The sequence below is a fragment of the Oncorhynchus mykiss genome, chromosome 23 (assembly GCF_013265735.2).
Source record: "Oncorhynchus mykiss isolate Arlee chromosome 23, USDA_OmykA_1.1, whole genome shotgun sequence".
NCBI lineage: Eukaryota > Metazoa > Chordata > Actinopteri > Salmoniformes > Salmonidae > Oncorhynchus > Oncorhynchus mykiss.
In genome coordinates, this window is record NC_048587.1 from 45,830,535 (window position 1) to 45,847,994 (window position 17,460).

The 17,460-nt window shown below is 44.1% G+C and overlaps 1 protein-coding gene across 2 annotated transcripts in view; it reads right to left on the bottom strand.

The window, feature by feature from the left end:
• Nucleotides 1–17,460, bottom strand: part of macrod2 (mono-ADP ribosylhydrolase 2) — a 1,190,608-nt gene that overhangs the window by 854,207 nt on the left and 318,941 nt on the right. For both annotated transcript variants that reach the window (XM_036960545.1, XM_036960544.1), the window contains exon 4: nt 655–684. In XM_036960545.1, coding sequence (XP_036816440.1) covers nt 655–684 — 30 coding nt within the window. The remainder of the gene's footprint in view (nt 1–654; nt 685–17,460) is intronic.

Consider the following 17,460-nt stretch of genomic DNA (forward strand, 5'->3'; position numbering starts at 1 on the left):
TAGATTCCCCCTTCAACCCACAGATCAGAATTCCACAGCTAATTAGGATGACACTTCAAGCCCAACTCCCCCCGCCCAATATACCAAGGAACCATTATTTCAATCATGTCAGGGTAAGTACCACATTTCTAGAAGAGGAACCCCTGGGTTTGTGTTAGGCTACCCAGCTCCACTAGGCTCCTCCCTTTCACCTCCCCCATACCCCATTCCACTGGACTCCCCTCCCTTCCCGTCTCCCCATAGCCACGGTCGGCCGCCTCAGATTTCCTCAGCTTCTTTGATAATAACAGGCCTGGACAGGCCAGTAAAGTAATGACCATCACGTCTGGCCATGACACGGCACAGTCAGTCTGCATGGTTACCGCACCCCGCGTAATGCTTCGCTCTGATGTGTTGGCACTAATGCATTCAGTCCCATTTAACAGAAGCACTCAGAGAGACACAGACACTACAGTCCACGGTATACTAATGGATAAATAAATATCTAGGTCTATTAGACAGACATGTCTATGGTATAGAACTAATGATAGGATTACTTTGTTTTATTACGATGGGGAGATGAGGAGTGTGTGTGTGTGGGCGTGGGCGTCAGTGTGAACAGCATGGGCAGCGCCATGAAAATTCACCCCCAAAATGAGGAGGACAAACACTCACCTCCACCACCTCCCAGAAGACTGGAGTTAGCTGTGAAAGAGATGAAAAAGACAACATAAGTTCTCATGTTTAAAGATTGTTCAAACAGATGTGGATCATTAAGATTCAGCTCAGTCAGCACTTCTTCTTTTGGCAACATGACAAAAGTCAGCGATACTCAGATCCATGCAGATCAAACAAACGCTATCACACCAAACTGTTAGGACACTTTAATCAGCCAACAGTTTTACAACAGAGGAGTTTCTGAGTGAATATAAAACACCTTTACACACACACACACACACACACACACACACACACACACACACACACACACACACACACACACACACACACACACACACACACACACACACACACACACACACACACACACACACACACACACAACCAGAGTCATGTGTGAGGGCCTGCTGATGTTCTGAACAAAACACCTTCACCAGCTCTGTGAAGGCTCTGTGATAACAGCGTGTGTTAGATGTAAGACATAAGTGGTGAGCAGCAGTGAGTTTGAGCAGCGACCAGCCAGTTGCTGTGCTAGGAGAGGGGAGGAAAGGAGGAACCCTTTGATGGTAGTATCCTTTACATGTCTGAGAGAGAGAGAGAGAGAGAGAGAGAGAGAGAGAGAGAGAGAGAGAGAGAGGGAGAGAGAGAGAGAGAGAGAGAGAGAGAGAGAGAGGGAGAGAGAGAGAGAGAGGTGTGGAGAGAGAAAGTCAGAGAGAGAGAGAGAGGAAGAGAAATGGAGAGGGAGTGGGGCGAGAGAGGGAGAGAGGGAGAAAGAGAGAGATAGCGAAAGAGAGAGAAAGAACGTGAATGAGAGAGGGAGAGAAAGGGAGAGAAAGGGAGAGAAAGAGAGAGTTAGCGGTAGAGGGAGAGAAAGAGAGTGAAAGAGAAAGAGAGCGAAAGAGAAAGAGGGAGAGAAAGCGAAAGAGAGAGAAAGGGAGAGAGAAAGAGAGAGAGAGAAAGGGAGAGAGAGAGAGAAAGAGAGAGGGAGAGAGAGGGAGAGAGAGCGGTAGCACAGATAACAGGTCTAAAAACCTCCAGTTTAAATAGCCATGTGTAGTTCTATTCTGAAACAGCATGACAGTTAGGCTCATAAACACTCATTAAATACTCTGTCCTGTATTATTAGTGACTCACACAGCCTCCTCTTCTCATTGGAGAATATATCATTAAAACTTAACACATCGTTTAGTTTTACGTGTTGTCAGTTATATATATTTCCTAAATAGTGCACTACTTTTGACCAGGGCCCATAGGAGATGAGTGCATCCAAAATGGAACCCTATTCCCTATATAGTGTAGTGCACTGTTAGGGTCCTATCCTCTCTCTTCACTGAAGGGAGAGATTAGTGTGGATTAAAGTTATGTCGGTTCATTTGACTGTTACTGAAAGGGAAAGTAGGTAGAGCTGCGTTTGATGTGTGGTTCATGCAGCGGGCAGAGAGAACTCATCAAACTGTTACAAATTATATCTTCCACAACAGCACTCATATTCACATTATCCAACCACTGCAAACACACTAACAGAGTTGGGTAGGTTACTTCCTAAATGTAATCTGTTATGGTTACCAGCGTCCATAATTGTAATCAGTAATGTAACGTTTGGATTACTTTCTATTAGAAGACAAAAATGTATATTACCAATTGAACAACAGTCATTCCAATTAATTGAATACCCCTTGGTCTATCAGAATAGGACTTAACAATATGGAAATATAGATGAATCTAATTGATTTACCTGAGCTTAACCCAAAACTAAGAATGTATTAGACTACTCTGGTATTTGTTATGTTGTCATGGAGGCCTGATTGGGCTTATTGTTTCCAGTTGAAGAATAAATGCTGTTCTCATGAAATGGAATGCTTCGAGCCTATGCTTACTGACAACTGCTATTTACATGGGCTACACCACTCCACTAGGCTTCTCCCTTTCACCTCCCCTTCCCATACCACTGGACACCGCTCCACTAGGCTTCTCCCTTTCACCTCCCCTTCCCATACCACTGTACACCGCTCCACTAGGCTTCTCCCTTTCACCTCCCCTTCCCATACCACTGGACACCGCTCCACTAGGCTTCTCCCTTTCACCTCCCCTTCCCATACCACTGTACACCGCTCCACTAGGCTTCTCCCTTTCACCTCCCCTTCCCATACCACTGGACTCCCCTCCATTCACCCTCACCTCCCCTTCCCATACCACTGGACTCCCCTCCATTCACCCTCACCTCCCCTTCCCATACCACTGGACTCCCCTCCATTCACCCTCACCTCCCCTTCCCATACCACTGGACTCCCCTCCATTCACCCTCACCTCCCCTTCCCATTCCACTGGACTCCCCTCCATTCACCCTCACCTCCCCTTCCCATACCACTGGACTCCCCTCCATTCACCCTCACCTCCCCTTCCCATACCACTGGACTGCCCTCCATTCACCCTCACCTCCCCTTCCCATACCACTGGACTCCCATCCATTCACCCTCAACTCCCCTTCCCATTCCCATTCCACTGGACTCCCCTCCATTCACCCTCACCTCCCCTTCCCATACCACTGGACTCCCCTACATTCACCCTCACCTCCCCTTCCCATACCCCATTCCACTGGACTCCCCTCCATTCACCCTCACCTCCCCTTCCCATACCACTGGACTCCCTTCCATTCACCCTCGCCTCCCCTTCCCATACCCCATTCCACTGGACTCCCCTCCAATCACCCTCCCCTCCCTGTCTCCCCCCAGCCACGGTCACCGATATTCAAACCTGTGAGTGTAATTCCAGTTGATCTAATCTGTTGTGGTATGCTATTACATGTTACATATGACAATGCCCAGTGATGGTGTCTTGTAAAAGACTCACGTATGGCCTTGTATCATTTGAGCAGTTGACTAAATCAGTAGTTCCTCAATTTTCTCCTCAGGGAGCCCCAGCTGTTGCATGACTAGCACACCTGATTCAATGTGTCAATTAACACAACAATAACAATTAAGGAATTTGGTTTTGTATGGGTTCTATAGACTCTTATAATCAGTAGTGACTTGAGGAACCCTGGAGATCCTGAAGGAAATTATTGCCAGTCAATGGTTCATATTTGCACCTTCGGTTAGTTGAGGGGTTCTTGGAGGAACCCTTAATGGTTCAATCTAGCGACGGGTTCCTGGAGGATTACTAAAGTGGAGGCATGGCTTAGTAGGGGTGTGGCTTTAAGATATATTTATTTTGGCCACCAGTTAAGAGTAAATGTCATTCCTGTTCATCTGTTCTGTTGTATTGTCATCACACGTGTCTTCGTCTTATCTTTTTATATATTTTTTCTTCGCTTATATTTTTAAAATATTTTTCTTAACCTCAACATCAACATACTCTCCTGCAATCCGTCTCACCCAATGTGGTATGGATCTGCTATTTCTTTTTTTTTCTTCCTGTAAACCGGAACCCCCAACAGAAGCCAGCCAGCTAACTAGCTACTAGCTACTAGTCAGCTAGCCACCGCTAGCGGCCATCAGCTAACCTTTAGCCCGGACAACTCTTGCCAGTTTGCACAGTGCGATTCAAACCAGAGCATATCGGACTTATTTTTCTCCATATCTCCGGATTCCTACCGCAAGCTCTCAACCTTTTCACCTGGACCATCGCAGGTAGCTAGCTGCTATCCGAGTGGCCACTTCTGGCTAATGTCACTGTCCCGAAGCAAGTACCAATTAGCCTGGAGCTAGCCTATGCTAGGCCCATCTCCCGGCTAGCTGAAGAGGTCCATCAGCCACTTCTTGGGCTACAATACCTATTTTGCCAATTGGCCTGGACCCCTTTTACAGCCGATACGGAGCCCTGCTGATCCATCACGACTGGACAACCAATGTAATCTGCCCAAGGTTTTTTTTCAACAGGCTCGTCCGTCGTGACGTCCCCTGAATGCCCATATGCTAGCCTGCAAGCCGCGGCCCGCTAGCTATCTAGAGCATATCGGACTGTTAGCTGAAGAGGCCCATCGGCCAATTTCTTGGGCCATTATACCTATTTTGTCAATTGGCCTGGACCCTTTTACTACACAGAGCCCTGCTGATCCATCACGATTGGTCTGGCGACGTAACTGCACGAGGGGGCTACAACAGACTTCTTCCGTCGCGACGTCCCTCTAAGGCGCCTCTGCTAGCTTGCTAGCCCCGGCACCGCTAGCTGTCTGAATCGCCATGTCTCCAGACCGCCTAGCTACTCACTGGACCCCTATGATCACTCGGCTACGCATGCCTCTCCCTGTAGAGCTTTGAGCCCGGCTCAATATGCCTTAGCTAACCGTTTAGTTCCACCTCCCACACATGCGGTGACCTCACCTGGTTTAAATGATGTTTCTAGAGACAATATCTCTCTCATCATCACTCAATGCCTAGGTTTACTTCCACTGTATTCACATTCTACCATACCTTTTTGTCTACATTATGCCTTGAATCTATTCTAAAGTGCCCAGAAACATGTACCTTTTAGTCTCTGTTCCAAACGTACTAGACAACCAGTTAAGATAGCCTTTAGCCGTACCCTTATCCTACTCTTCCTCTGTTCTTCTGATGATGTAGAGGTTAATCCAGGCCCTGCAGTGCCCAGCTCCACTCCCATTCCCCAGGCGCTCTCATTTGTTGACTTCTGTAACCATAAAAGCCTTGGTTTCATGCATGTTAACATTAGAAACCTCCTCCCTAAGTTTGTTTTATTCACTGCTTTAGCACACTCCGACAACCCGGATGTCCTAGCCGTGTCTGAATCCTGGCTTAGGAAGACCACCAAAAACCCTGAAATTTCCATCCCTAACTACAACATTTTACGACAAGATAGAACTGCCAAAGGGGGCGGAGTTGCAATCTACTGCAGCGATAGCCTGCAGACTTCTGTCTTACTATCCAGGTCTGTGTCCAAACAATTTGAGCTTCTACTTATAAAAGTCCGTCCTTCAGGAAACAAGTCTGTCACCGTTGCCGCTTGCTATAGACCACCCTCTGCCACCAGCTGTGCCCTGGACACCATATGTGAATTGATTGCCCCCCATCTATCTTCAGAGCTCGTGCTGTTAGATGACCTAACCTGGAACATGCTTAACACCCTGGCCATCCTACAATCTAAGCTTGATGCCCTCAATCTCACACAAATGATCAATGAACCTACCAGGTACAACCCCAAATCCGTAAACAAGGGTACTCTCATAGATATCATCCTAACCAACCTGCCATCCAAATACACCTCTGCTGTCTTCAACCAGGATCTCAGCGATCACTGCCTCATTGCCTGCGTCCGAAATGGTTCTGCAGTCAAACGACCACCCCTCATCACTGTCAAGCGCTCACAAGAACACTTCAGCAAGCAGGCCTTTCTAATCGACCCGGCCCGGGTATCCTGGAAGGATATTGACCTCATCTCGTCAGTAAAGGATGCCTGGTTATTCTTTAAAAGTGCTTTCCTCACCATCTTAAATAAGCATGCCCCGTTCAAAAAAATGTAGAAGCAGGAACAGATATGGCCCTTGGTTCACTCCAGACCTGACAGCCCTTGACCAGCTCAAAAACATCATGTGGCATACTGCATTACCATCGAATAACCTCGCGATATGCAACTTTTCAGGGAAGTTAGGAACCATTGTACACAGGCAGTTAGGAAAGCAAAGGCTAGTTTTCAAACAGAAATTTGCATCCTGTGGCACAAACTTCAAAAAGTTCTGGGACACTGTAAAGTTCATGGAGAATAAGAGCACCTCCTCCCAGCTGCCCACTCCACTGAGGCTAGGAAACACTGTTACCACCGATAAATCCACAATAATTGAGAATTTCAATAACCATTTCTCTACAGCTGGCCATGCTTTCCACTTGGCTACCCCAACAGTCAACAGACCTGCACCACCCACAGCAACTTGCCCAAGACACCATTTCTCCTTCACCCAAATCCAGATAGCTGATGTTCTGAAAGAGCTGCAAAATCTGGACCCCTACAAATCAGCCAGGCTAGACAATTTGGACCCTCTCTTTCTAAAATTATCCGCCAAAATTGTTGCAACCCCTATTACTAGCCTGTTCAAACTCTCTTTCGTATCGTCTGAGATCCCCAAAGATTGGAAAGCTGCAGTGGTCATCCCCCTCTTCAAAGGGAGAGACATTCTAGACCCAAGCTGCTACAGACCAATATCTATTCTACCCTGCCTTTCTAAGGTCTTCGAAAGCCAAGTTAACAAACAGATCACCGACCATTTGAAATCCCACTGTACCTTCTCCGCTATGCAATCTGGTTTCCGAGCAGGTCATGGGTGCACCTCAGCCACGCTCAAGGTCCTAAACGATATCATAACCTCCATCGATAAGAGACAATACTGTGCAGCTGTATTCATCGACCTAGCCAAGGTTTTCAACTCTGTCAATCACCACATTCTTATCGGCAGACTCAACAGCCTTGGTTTCTCAAAAGACTGCCTCGCCTGGTTCACCAACTACTTCTCTGACAGAGTTCAGTGTGTCAAATCAGAGGGCCTGTTGTCCTGGCCCTTCTTAGGACACTGTGTTAACTGACCTCCAGACGAGCTTCAATGCATGCTTTTCAACCAATCGCTGCCTGCACCCGCCCGCCCGACTAGCATCACTATTCTGGAAGGTTCTGACTTAGAATATGTGGACAACTACAAATACTTAGGTGTCTGGCTAGACTGTAAACTCTCCTTCCAGACTCACATTATGCATCTCCAATCCAAAATTACATCTAGAATCGGCTTCCTATTTCGCAACAAAGTATGCTCTCGTTGGCTGGTCCTCGCTACATATTTGTTGCCAAACCCACTGGTTCCAGCTCATCTATAAGTCTTTGCTAGGTAAAGCTCCGCCTTATCTCAGGTCACTGGTCACCAGCACTCGCTCCAGCAGGTATATTTCACTGGTCACCCCCAAAGCCAATTCCTCCTTTGGCAGCCTTTCTTTCCAGTTCTCTGCTGCCAATGACTGAATCGAACTGCAAAAATCACTAAAGCTGGAGACTCATATCTCCCTCACTAGTTTTAAGCACCAGCTGTCAGAGCAGCTCACAGATCACTGCACCTGAACATAGCCCATCTGTAAATAGCCCATCCAACGACCTCATCCCCATACTGTTTATTTATTTATCTATTTTGCTCCTTTGCACCCCAGTATCTCTACTTGCACATTCATCTTCTGTACATCTATCACTCCAGTGTTTAATTGCTATATTATAATTATTTCGGCACTATGGCCTATTTAATGCCTTACCTAATTTATCCTACCACAATTGCACACACTATATATAGACTTTTTCTATTGTATTATTGACTGTATGTTTGTTTATTCCATGTGTAACTCTGTGTTGCTGTTTTTGTCACACTGCTTTGCTTTATCTTGGCCAGGTCGCAGTTGTAAATGAGAACTTATTCTCAACTAGCCTACCTGGTTAAATAAAGGTGAAAAAAAATAAATCATAATTAAGGTTGAAATCTGACAGTTTTGTGGCTTCAATGAGGCTAACATAGGCGTATGAGTTCCTCGAGAGCCTATACAAATCCCAAAGTTGGAATAGTTACCAGTTTATTACTGTATGTGATCAGCAATGTTTATATTATATTAGAGTATGTAACATGCATAACTATTCAAGGAATATTTTAATATGCAGTGTACAAACTTAACATGATAAGAAGGAATAACATTTACGCTAACGGGTGACCAAAAATAACTATCTGAAAGCCACATCTCCAATCTGATAGGCTGCCACCTCTACAATATATTATTAAAAAGTATAAAAATTGAGACCCTCCCATCATAAAAAGGTTCTGGTTTGAACCTCGAGGAACATTTTTGAACTAGAAACTAGAGGCCCCTCAAATTCAAATAAGGTCCCCAAAGCCAGTTCCACTGCTTTTCTTTAACTCTTCCACTCTAATCAGATTTAGACCTGGGAACAGAAAAACAGCTGTACTTCAGAACTCCAGGGTTTGAATACCCCTGCTGTAGGCTAACACACTGCTAGACTATCACTATACTGCACTGTCTGACTCAAATCTGACTAATGCCTCAATACCAATCATAGAACAATGATCATAGAACACAAAGCTATTCTGCATACTGTAGATGAATTTACTTATACATAAAAATAGACCATATGCATAGAACAAGCAACCGCTCCGTAACGTGTTGGATCAGGAACATCCCATTAGTCTAATATGGCAATAGAACAACAACTATTATTTAAATGATTTCTCTAGTTGTTTCTCTCCTGGCAGTGAAAATGCTGAAAGGTGCTTTTAGAGGCTACACTGCTTCCACACCTTTCCATACACACGCACACGCACACACACACGCACACACACACACATACACACATATATAACCTTCCACACCTTTCCCCGACAACGTTAGTAGCTCTCCTCATTGTTCTGAGTGCTGGGTGTGATGCATTGGTTGTGTCCCAAATGGCTCCCTATTCCCTATAGAGTGCACTACTGTTGACCAGGGCCCATAGTGCCCTATGCAGGGAATTGGGTACCATTTGGGATATATCCAGTGTGTGTGGGTGCAGGGACAAAGAAACCTCTCCAGCAAAAGAAAGAATTTCACAGAGCGGAGCGCTTTGCTTTTGTTGTTCTATGCTCACACACTAAACATAGCACAAGAGATGTGAAGAGGTGTGTGTGAGTGTGTGTCTGTGTGTGTCTGCGTGTGTGTGTGTGTGTGTGTGTGTGTGTCTGCATGTGTGTGTGTGTGTGTGTGTGTGTGTGTGTGTGTGTGTGTGTCTGCGTGTGTGTGTGTGTGTGTCTGCGTGTGTGTGTGTGTGTGTGTGTGTGTGTGTGTGTGTGTGTGTGTGTGTGTGTGACGATCCACTTGCATGCTTTACAACAGAAAACCTCTTCTAGGTCATTCTGTGTTGACAGAGGTGTTTGTGTTTCTTTTAATCTCAGTTTATACAGTTCCACAGCTGTCTGCCCATCATCACAGTGAAGGTTGAACAAGAACTCTAAATAAAGTCACCACAGAAATATACCCAACAACTTCGGACTGTCTTAGTTTGCAGTAAATGCGCATATCAGCCTTAGAATCTTCCATTGTATTTATAGGAAGAGGTCTATCTACATAAAATAAAGTCAAGAATCATCCTAGTGCTATGTAGTATGTAGCTAAGCTACAGGCACCAGCTAACAGATCAGGCTCCTATGCAATATTTCCTCTAAACCGCGCGCGGGTGCGCAGCTCCCCCGGGACTGCCGCACAGAAGAAATATCAGCCTGCTCAGAGAAGCACAAGATTGAACTTCACTTCTAGTTTTACCCTTTAGTTAACACTATCAACGTTTCCCTCTGCTGTGGGAATTGTGATCGAATCAACGCAATATTCGCCACTTTCAATGCAACATACCGAACCATGCAAGAGATGTTCTTGTAGTAACAGAACATAGGAGTAGGATTCTATTGCATTGACAGGCAGGACTCAGGCCCAACTCTATTCCTATATGCAAATAGACCATTGCCATATATGGATCTGTGCCAGTAGATGTGCTGGTTTTGAGATCAAAGCGAGAGCTGCATGTAGCCACATGTGCACATTTGTTCATATCCTTTGCTAGTTAGTGAGTTATTAGCCTTGTTATAGATCATTTGAAGTCGGCAATGGGGGAGTGGTTTCTTCCTACAAGAGCACAAAACATGCACATTTCTAGACATCTTTGAAAAGCAAGTAAGGTAAATAGCTATTTTTTCTGTAAAAGGGCAGTGTTGCCAATATGCAGATCATCATATGTCTGTGTCACACCCTGGTCGAAGTATTTTGTGTTTATCTTTATTTATTTGGTCAGGCCAGGGTGTGGCATGGGTTTTTGTATGTGGTGTGTATGTATGGGGATTGTAGCTAGTGGGGTGTTCTAGCTAAGTCTATGGCTGTCTGAAGTGGTTCTCAATCAGAGGCAGGTGTTTATCGTTGTCTCTGATTGGGAACCATATTTAGGCAGCCATATTCTTTGAGTTTGTCGTGGGTGATTGTCCTTAGTGTCCTGATGTCATTGTTCTTTGTTAGGTTACACAAGTATAGGCTGTTTCGGTTTTCGCTAAGTTTATTGTTTTGGTAGTGTTTGTGTTTAGTGTGTTACTTCATTAAACATGGATTGCAATAGACACGCCGCATTTTGGTCCGACTCTCCTTCTCATCAAGAAAACCGTTACAGAATCACCCACCACAAAGGGACCAAGCAGCGTGTCAACAGGCAAGAACAGCCCAAAGTGGAGTACAGTATGGACTATACTTCTTGGGAGGAGATAGACAGGTGGGCGGTCGACCCAGGGAGAGTGCCGGAGCCCGCCTGGGATTCGATGGAGCAGTGCGCGGAAGGATATAGGAGAATGGAGTTTGCGAAGCAAGCAAGGCGGCGCGGACGGAGGCCCCATAGTCAGCCCCAAAAATTTATTGGGGGGGGGGCTCAGGGAGAGTGTGGCAGAGTCAGGAGCCAGACCTGAGCCAACTCTCCCTGTTTATCGTGAGGAGCCAAGGAGGAGACCAGAGCCGGTGTTGGAGGTGAGCGAAACAGAGACTGAAGGAGTTAATGGGGAAATTGGAGGAGAGAGAAATGAGGGAGTTGCTGTGTTGGTGTTTTAAACATGGAATTCGCCCGACGGAGCGTGTCGGGGATTTGATGGCACCTGGGTCAGCGCTCCATACTCGTCCTGAGGTGCGTGTTAGTCGGCTGGTGAAGATGGTGCCAGTCTCACGTACCAGGCCTCCTGTGCACCTCCCTAGCCTTGCACGTCCTGTGCCAGCACCGCTCTCAAGATCTCCAGTACGCCTTCACGGTCTAACCCATCCTGTGCCACCTCCACACCCCAGCCCTCCGGTAGCAGCTCCCCGCACCAGGCTTCCTGTGCGTGTCCTCGGCCCAGTACCACCAGTGCCAGCACCACGCATCAGGCCTACAGTGCGCCTCGCCTGTCCAGCGCTGTCGGAGCCCTCCTCCTCTCCAGCGCTGTCGGAGTCTCCCGCCTGTTTAGCGCTGTTAGAGCCTTCCTTCTCTACAGCGCTGCCGGAGTCTCCCGCCTGTTTAGCGCTGTTAGAGCCTTCCTTCTCTACAGCGCTGCCGGAGTCTCCCGCCTGTTCAGAACTGCCAGTTTGCAAGGAGCTGCCAGTTAGCATAGAGCTGCCAGTTAGCATAGAGCTGCCAGTTAGCATAGAGCTGCCAGTTAGCATAGAGCTGCCAGTCTGCAAGGAGCTGCCAGTCTGCATAGAGCTGCCAGTCTGCAAGGAGCCGCCAGAGCTGCCTGTCTGCAGGATGCCACCAAAGCTGCCAGTCTGCAAGGAGCCGCCAGAGCTGCCAGTCTGCAAGGAGCCGCCAGAGCTGCCAGTCTGCAAGGAGCCGCCAGAGCTGCCAGTCTGCAAGGAGCCGCCAGGGCCGCCAGTTAGCATGGAGCAGCCAGGGCCGCCAGTCAGCATGGAGCAGCCAGGGCCGCCAGTCAGCATGGAGCAGCCAGGGCCGCCAGTCAGCATGGAGCAGCCAGGGCCGCCAGTCAGCATGGAGCAGCCAGTCAGCATGGAGCAGCCAGTCAGCATGGAGCAGCCAGAGCAGCCAGTCAGCATGGAGCAGCCAGAGCAGCCAGTCAGCATGGAGCAGCCAGAGCTGCCAGTCAGCATGGAGCAGCCAGTCAGCATGGAGCAGCCAGAGCTGCCAGTCAGCATGGAGCAGCCAGTCAGCATGGAGCAGCCAGAGCTGCCAGTCATCATGGAGCAGCCAGTCAGCATGGAGCAGCCAGAGCTGCCAGTCGACCAGACTCTCCCAGATCTGCCAGTCGACCAGACTCTCCCAGATCTGCCAGTCGACCAGACTCTTCCAGATCTGCCAGTCGACCAGACTCTTCCAGATCTGCCAGTCGACCAGACTCTTCCAGATCTGCCAGTCGACCAGACTCTTCCAGATCTGCCAGTCGACCAGACTCTTCCAGATCTGCCAGTCGACCAGACTCTTCCAGATCTGCCAGTCGACCAGGATCTGCCAACCAGCCAGGATCTGGTAGATTCATCAACCTGCCTGAGCTTCCTCTCACTCCTGAGCTTCCTCTCACTCCTGAGCTTCCCCTCAGTCCCGAGCTGCTCCTCAGTCCAGTGGGGTTCTGGGTGAGGACTACTAGGCCATGGTCGGCGGCGAGGGTGGACTATCCAGGAACGCGAGGAGGAGGGACTAAGACATTGATTGAGTGGAGTCCACGTCCCGCGCCGGAGCCGCCACCATGGACAGACGCCCACCCGGACCCTCCCTATTGTTTTGAGGTGCGTTCGGGAGTCCGCACCTTAGGGGGGGGGGGTTCTGTCACACCCTGGTCGAAGTATTTTGTGTTTATCTTTATTTATTTGGTCAGGCCAGGGTGTGGCATGGGTTTTTGTATGTGGTGTGTATGTATGGGGATTGTAGCTAGTGGGGTGTTCTAGCTAAGTCTATGGCTGTCTGAAGTGGTTCTCAATCAGAGGCAGGTGTTTATCGTTGTCTCTGATTGGGAACCATATTTAGGCAGCCATATTCTTTGAGTTTGTCGTGGGTGATTGTCCTTAGTGTCCTGATGTCATTGTTCTTTGTTAGGTTACACAAGTATAGGCTGTTTCGGTTTTCGCTAAGTTTATTGTTTTGGTAGTGTTTGTGTTTAGTGTGTTACTTCATTAAACATGGATTGCAATAGACACGCCACATTTTGGTCCGACTCTCCTTCACATACAGAAAACCGTTACAGTCTGATTCCCTGTAATAATGGAATGGGAATAATGATGTATTTAATTTTGTAGTGTGGTTTCAGTCACCTCCTTGTCTGAAGGACAAGTGGATAAACATGTTGTCACGCCCTGCATGTTTTTTTCAGAAGTCTCATGGAATGTAGGTCTACATTGAACACCCAACATTGGCTGCTACTGTAGGCTGAATGATAGAACAGCCATTTCCATGTTAAAATGTTATGGGATGCATTTTCTCCATGGTTTTTGATGGTAGCCACTCTGATAGGCCTCCATTATGATCAAATAGCCACAGTAGCCTACTTGGCCACTGTTAAAACTCATTTAAAAAAGGTACAGCCTCAGTGTTCACAGTAAAAGCGCACCAGAAGTTGCACAGAATTTTCACAATGTTCAAGTGTGAGCTCAGCAGACCTGAAATTTGCTCTGTGCAGAAGAAAATTAGAGGGAACATTGGTCCTATATTAGGACCAATTATATATTATGTTGCTAATTGTCGGCCGTCCGCAGTCATTCCCCATGGGCTACATCTGTGTTGATCTACCGCGGTACAGACAGACCCCAGCCTCACCCTACCCCTACCCCAGCCTTAGCCCTGAGCAACTCAACCCCTAGACAGACCAACCAATGTAGAGAGGAGGTACTTCATAATTAATACCACACTATTAAATATGTATTATGGCCTGGATGTGGCCAAGTATGGATTTTTGTTTCGATTTTTCACTCAGGATAATTGAAGCACTTTTCAGGCTTGTCATATTGAATGAGGCTTAGAAATCTATACATATGTAGAATCTTAATTTGAGCCAGTTTGCTACAGCAGGAAAATAATCCCGCAGCAACTGAAAATGTGAATTATTATGTGGATTATAAATTATGGGCATTTTTGTTGGGGTTGATACTATTTTAAAAAATAAAATAAAAATAAAATTAAGCCTGAAATCTCAAAGTGGAAAATACAAACTTCAGAAGCCTTTTTAAACCTCAAATACACTACAAGTTTTACATTTCATGCATTGCAGGAAAGATGTCCAGCAACAGTGTGATCAAATTAAACAACAGGGTGATCAAATTAAGATCAAGGCTGTTATGTGGGCTTCTGCTTGACTCCATACAAGGTGGCGCGCTGTGACTCTTTGTTTATTTGTACCTACTCCACACTGCGTGAGACTGTGTGATTGTGTGTGTTTGAGTGAGACGCTTTGAGAGAGTACAGGTTAGCTTTACTCTTTTCTTTTCTCAGCAGCTGTTCCATATTTGTTCCTTGCTCCCCTTTGCTCCCCTGCTCCTGAAGGGAAATAGTTAAAACGAGTCCCCATACATTTTGGGATTCTAATGTCTCCCTTGATATATGTCTGTCGCTGAGGGCTGTGTTGCTCTTGTTTTCTCCCTCTGTGGAGGTAACTGATATTTTGTGTGCACAAGAAAAGAAGCTTGCGGTGTTCTAAAATAAAAGACCAAAAAAGATGAAAGACTGGTAGCTCCCAGAGATTCACATCATGAAGGGAAAATAGAGAGGGAGGGAGGGAAGAATGAAAAGACATAAAGCGTCCCACGCACTGTTTTCCCAGTCTACCTTCCAGCGTGAACATTTACAACATAGTCCCAACTGAGAGGAGACGGCAGCTGATCGCTCTATCTGTTTCCCTGAGGGCCTCCCCCACTCTCTGTCTCTCTCTCCTTTTCTCTCAAAATCTTTCTCTATCTCTATATTTTTATCCAAATCTTTCTCTCTTTATTTCTCTCCAAATTTCTCCCTATTCCTATATTTAAACACCAAATCTCTCTCTCTCTCTCTAAATCTCTCTATTTCACGCGAAATCTCCCTATCTCTCTATTTTGCTCCAAATCTCTCTCTCCCTCTCTCTCTCTTTCTATCTCTCTCTCTCTCTCTCTCTCTCTCTCTCTCTTTCTATGACAAAATACCATACTTGTATTGAAAAGTATTTCATTGAAATACATGTATTTTGTATTTAAATACAAAAATACATTTGCAAGTAGCTGGCCCGAACAGCAGCACCATTCTCAGTAACGGTTTACAGAAATGTTGTACTTGCTATGACTAAGAGTGTGTGCTAAATTACCAAAATGTCAATGTATTTGTGAAAATGAACCAAAATGAACTGCAAATCACACTGGGTATTATTATTGGCCTTGTTTTGGGGCAGAGCTCACTAGAATACGACCCAGTATGATTTGCAATTGTTCATTTTTACTAGAGGTCAACACATGGACAACATAATATAACATCTTAAATACATAACACATGGACAACATAATATAACATCTTAAATACATAACACATGGACAACATAATATAACATAATACAACATCTTAAATACATAACACATGGACAACATAATATAACATCTTAAATACATAACACATGGACAACATAATACAACATAATACAACATCTTAAATACATAACACATGGACAACATAATATAACATCTTAAATACATAACACATGGACAACATAATATAACATAATACAACATCTTAAATACATAACACATGGACAACATAATATAACATCTTAAATACATAACACATGGACAACATAATACAACATAATACAACATCTTAAATACATAACACATGGACAACATAATACAACATAATATAACATCTTAAATACATAACACATGGACAACATAATATAACATCTTAAATACATAACACATGGACAACATAATACAACATAATACAACATCTTAAATACATAACACATGGACAACATAATACAACATAATACAACATCTTAAATACATAACACATGGACAACATAATATAACATCTTAAATACATAACACATGGACAACATAATATAACATCTTAAATACATAACACATGGACAACATAATATAACATAATACAACATCTTAAATACATAACACATGGACAACATAATATAACATCTTAAATACATAACACATGGACAACATAATACAACATAATACAACATCTTAAATACATAACACATGGACAACATAATACAACATAATACAACATCTTAAATACATAACACATGGACAACATAATATAACATCTTAAATACATAACACATGGACAACATAATATAACATAATATAACATCTTAAATACATAACACATGGACAACATAATATAACATCTTAAATACATAACACATGGACAACATAATATAACATATTAAATACATAACACATGGACAACATAATATAACATAATACAACATCTTAAATACATAACACATGGACAACATAATACAACATCTTAAATACATAACACATGGACAACATAATATAACATCTTAAATACATAACACATGGACAACATAATATAACATAATACAACATCTTAAATACATAACACATGGACAACATAATACAACATCTTAAATACATAACACATGGACAACATAATATAACATAATACAACATCTTAAATACATAACACATGGACAACATAATATAACATAATATAACATCTTAAATACATAACACATGGACAACATAATATAACATAATACAACATCTTAAATACATAACACATGGACAACATAATATAACATAATATAACATCTTAAATACATAACACATGGACAACATAATATAACATAATATAACATCTTAAATACATAACACATGGACAACATAATATAACATAATACAACATCTTAAATACATAACACATGGACAACATAATATAACATCTTAAATACATAACACATGGACAACATAATATAACATAATACAACATCTTAAATACATAACACATGGACAACATAATATAACATCTTAAATACATAACACATGGACAACATAATACAACATCTTAAATACATAACACATGGACAACATAATACAACATCTTAAATACATAACACATGGACAACATAATACAACATCTTAAATACATAACACATGGACAACATAATATAACATAATATAACATCTTAAATACATAACACATGGACAACATAATATAACATCTTAAATACATAACACATGGACAACATAATATAACATAATACAACATCTTAAATACATAACACATGGACAACATAATATAACATCTTAAATACATAACACATGGACA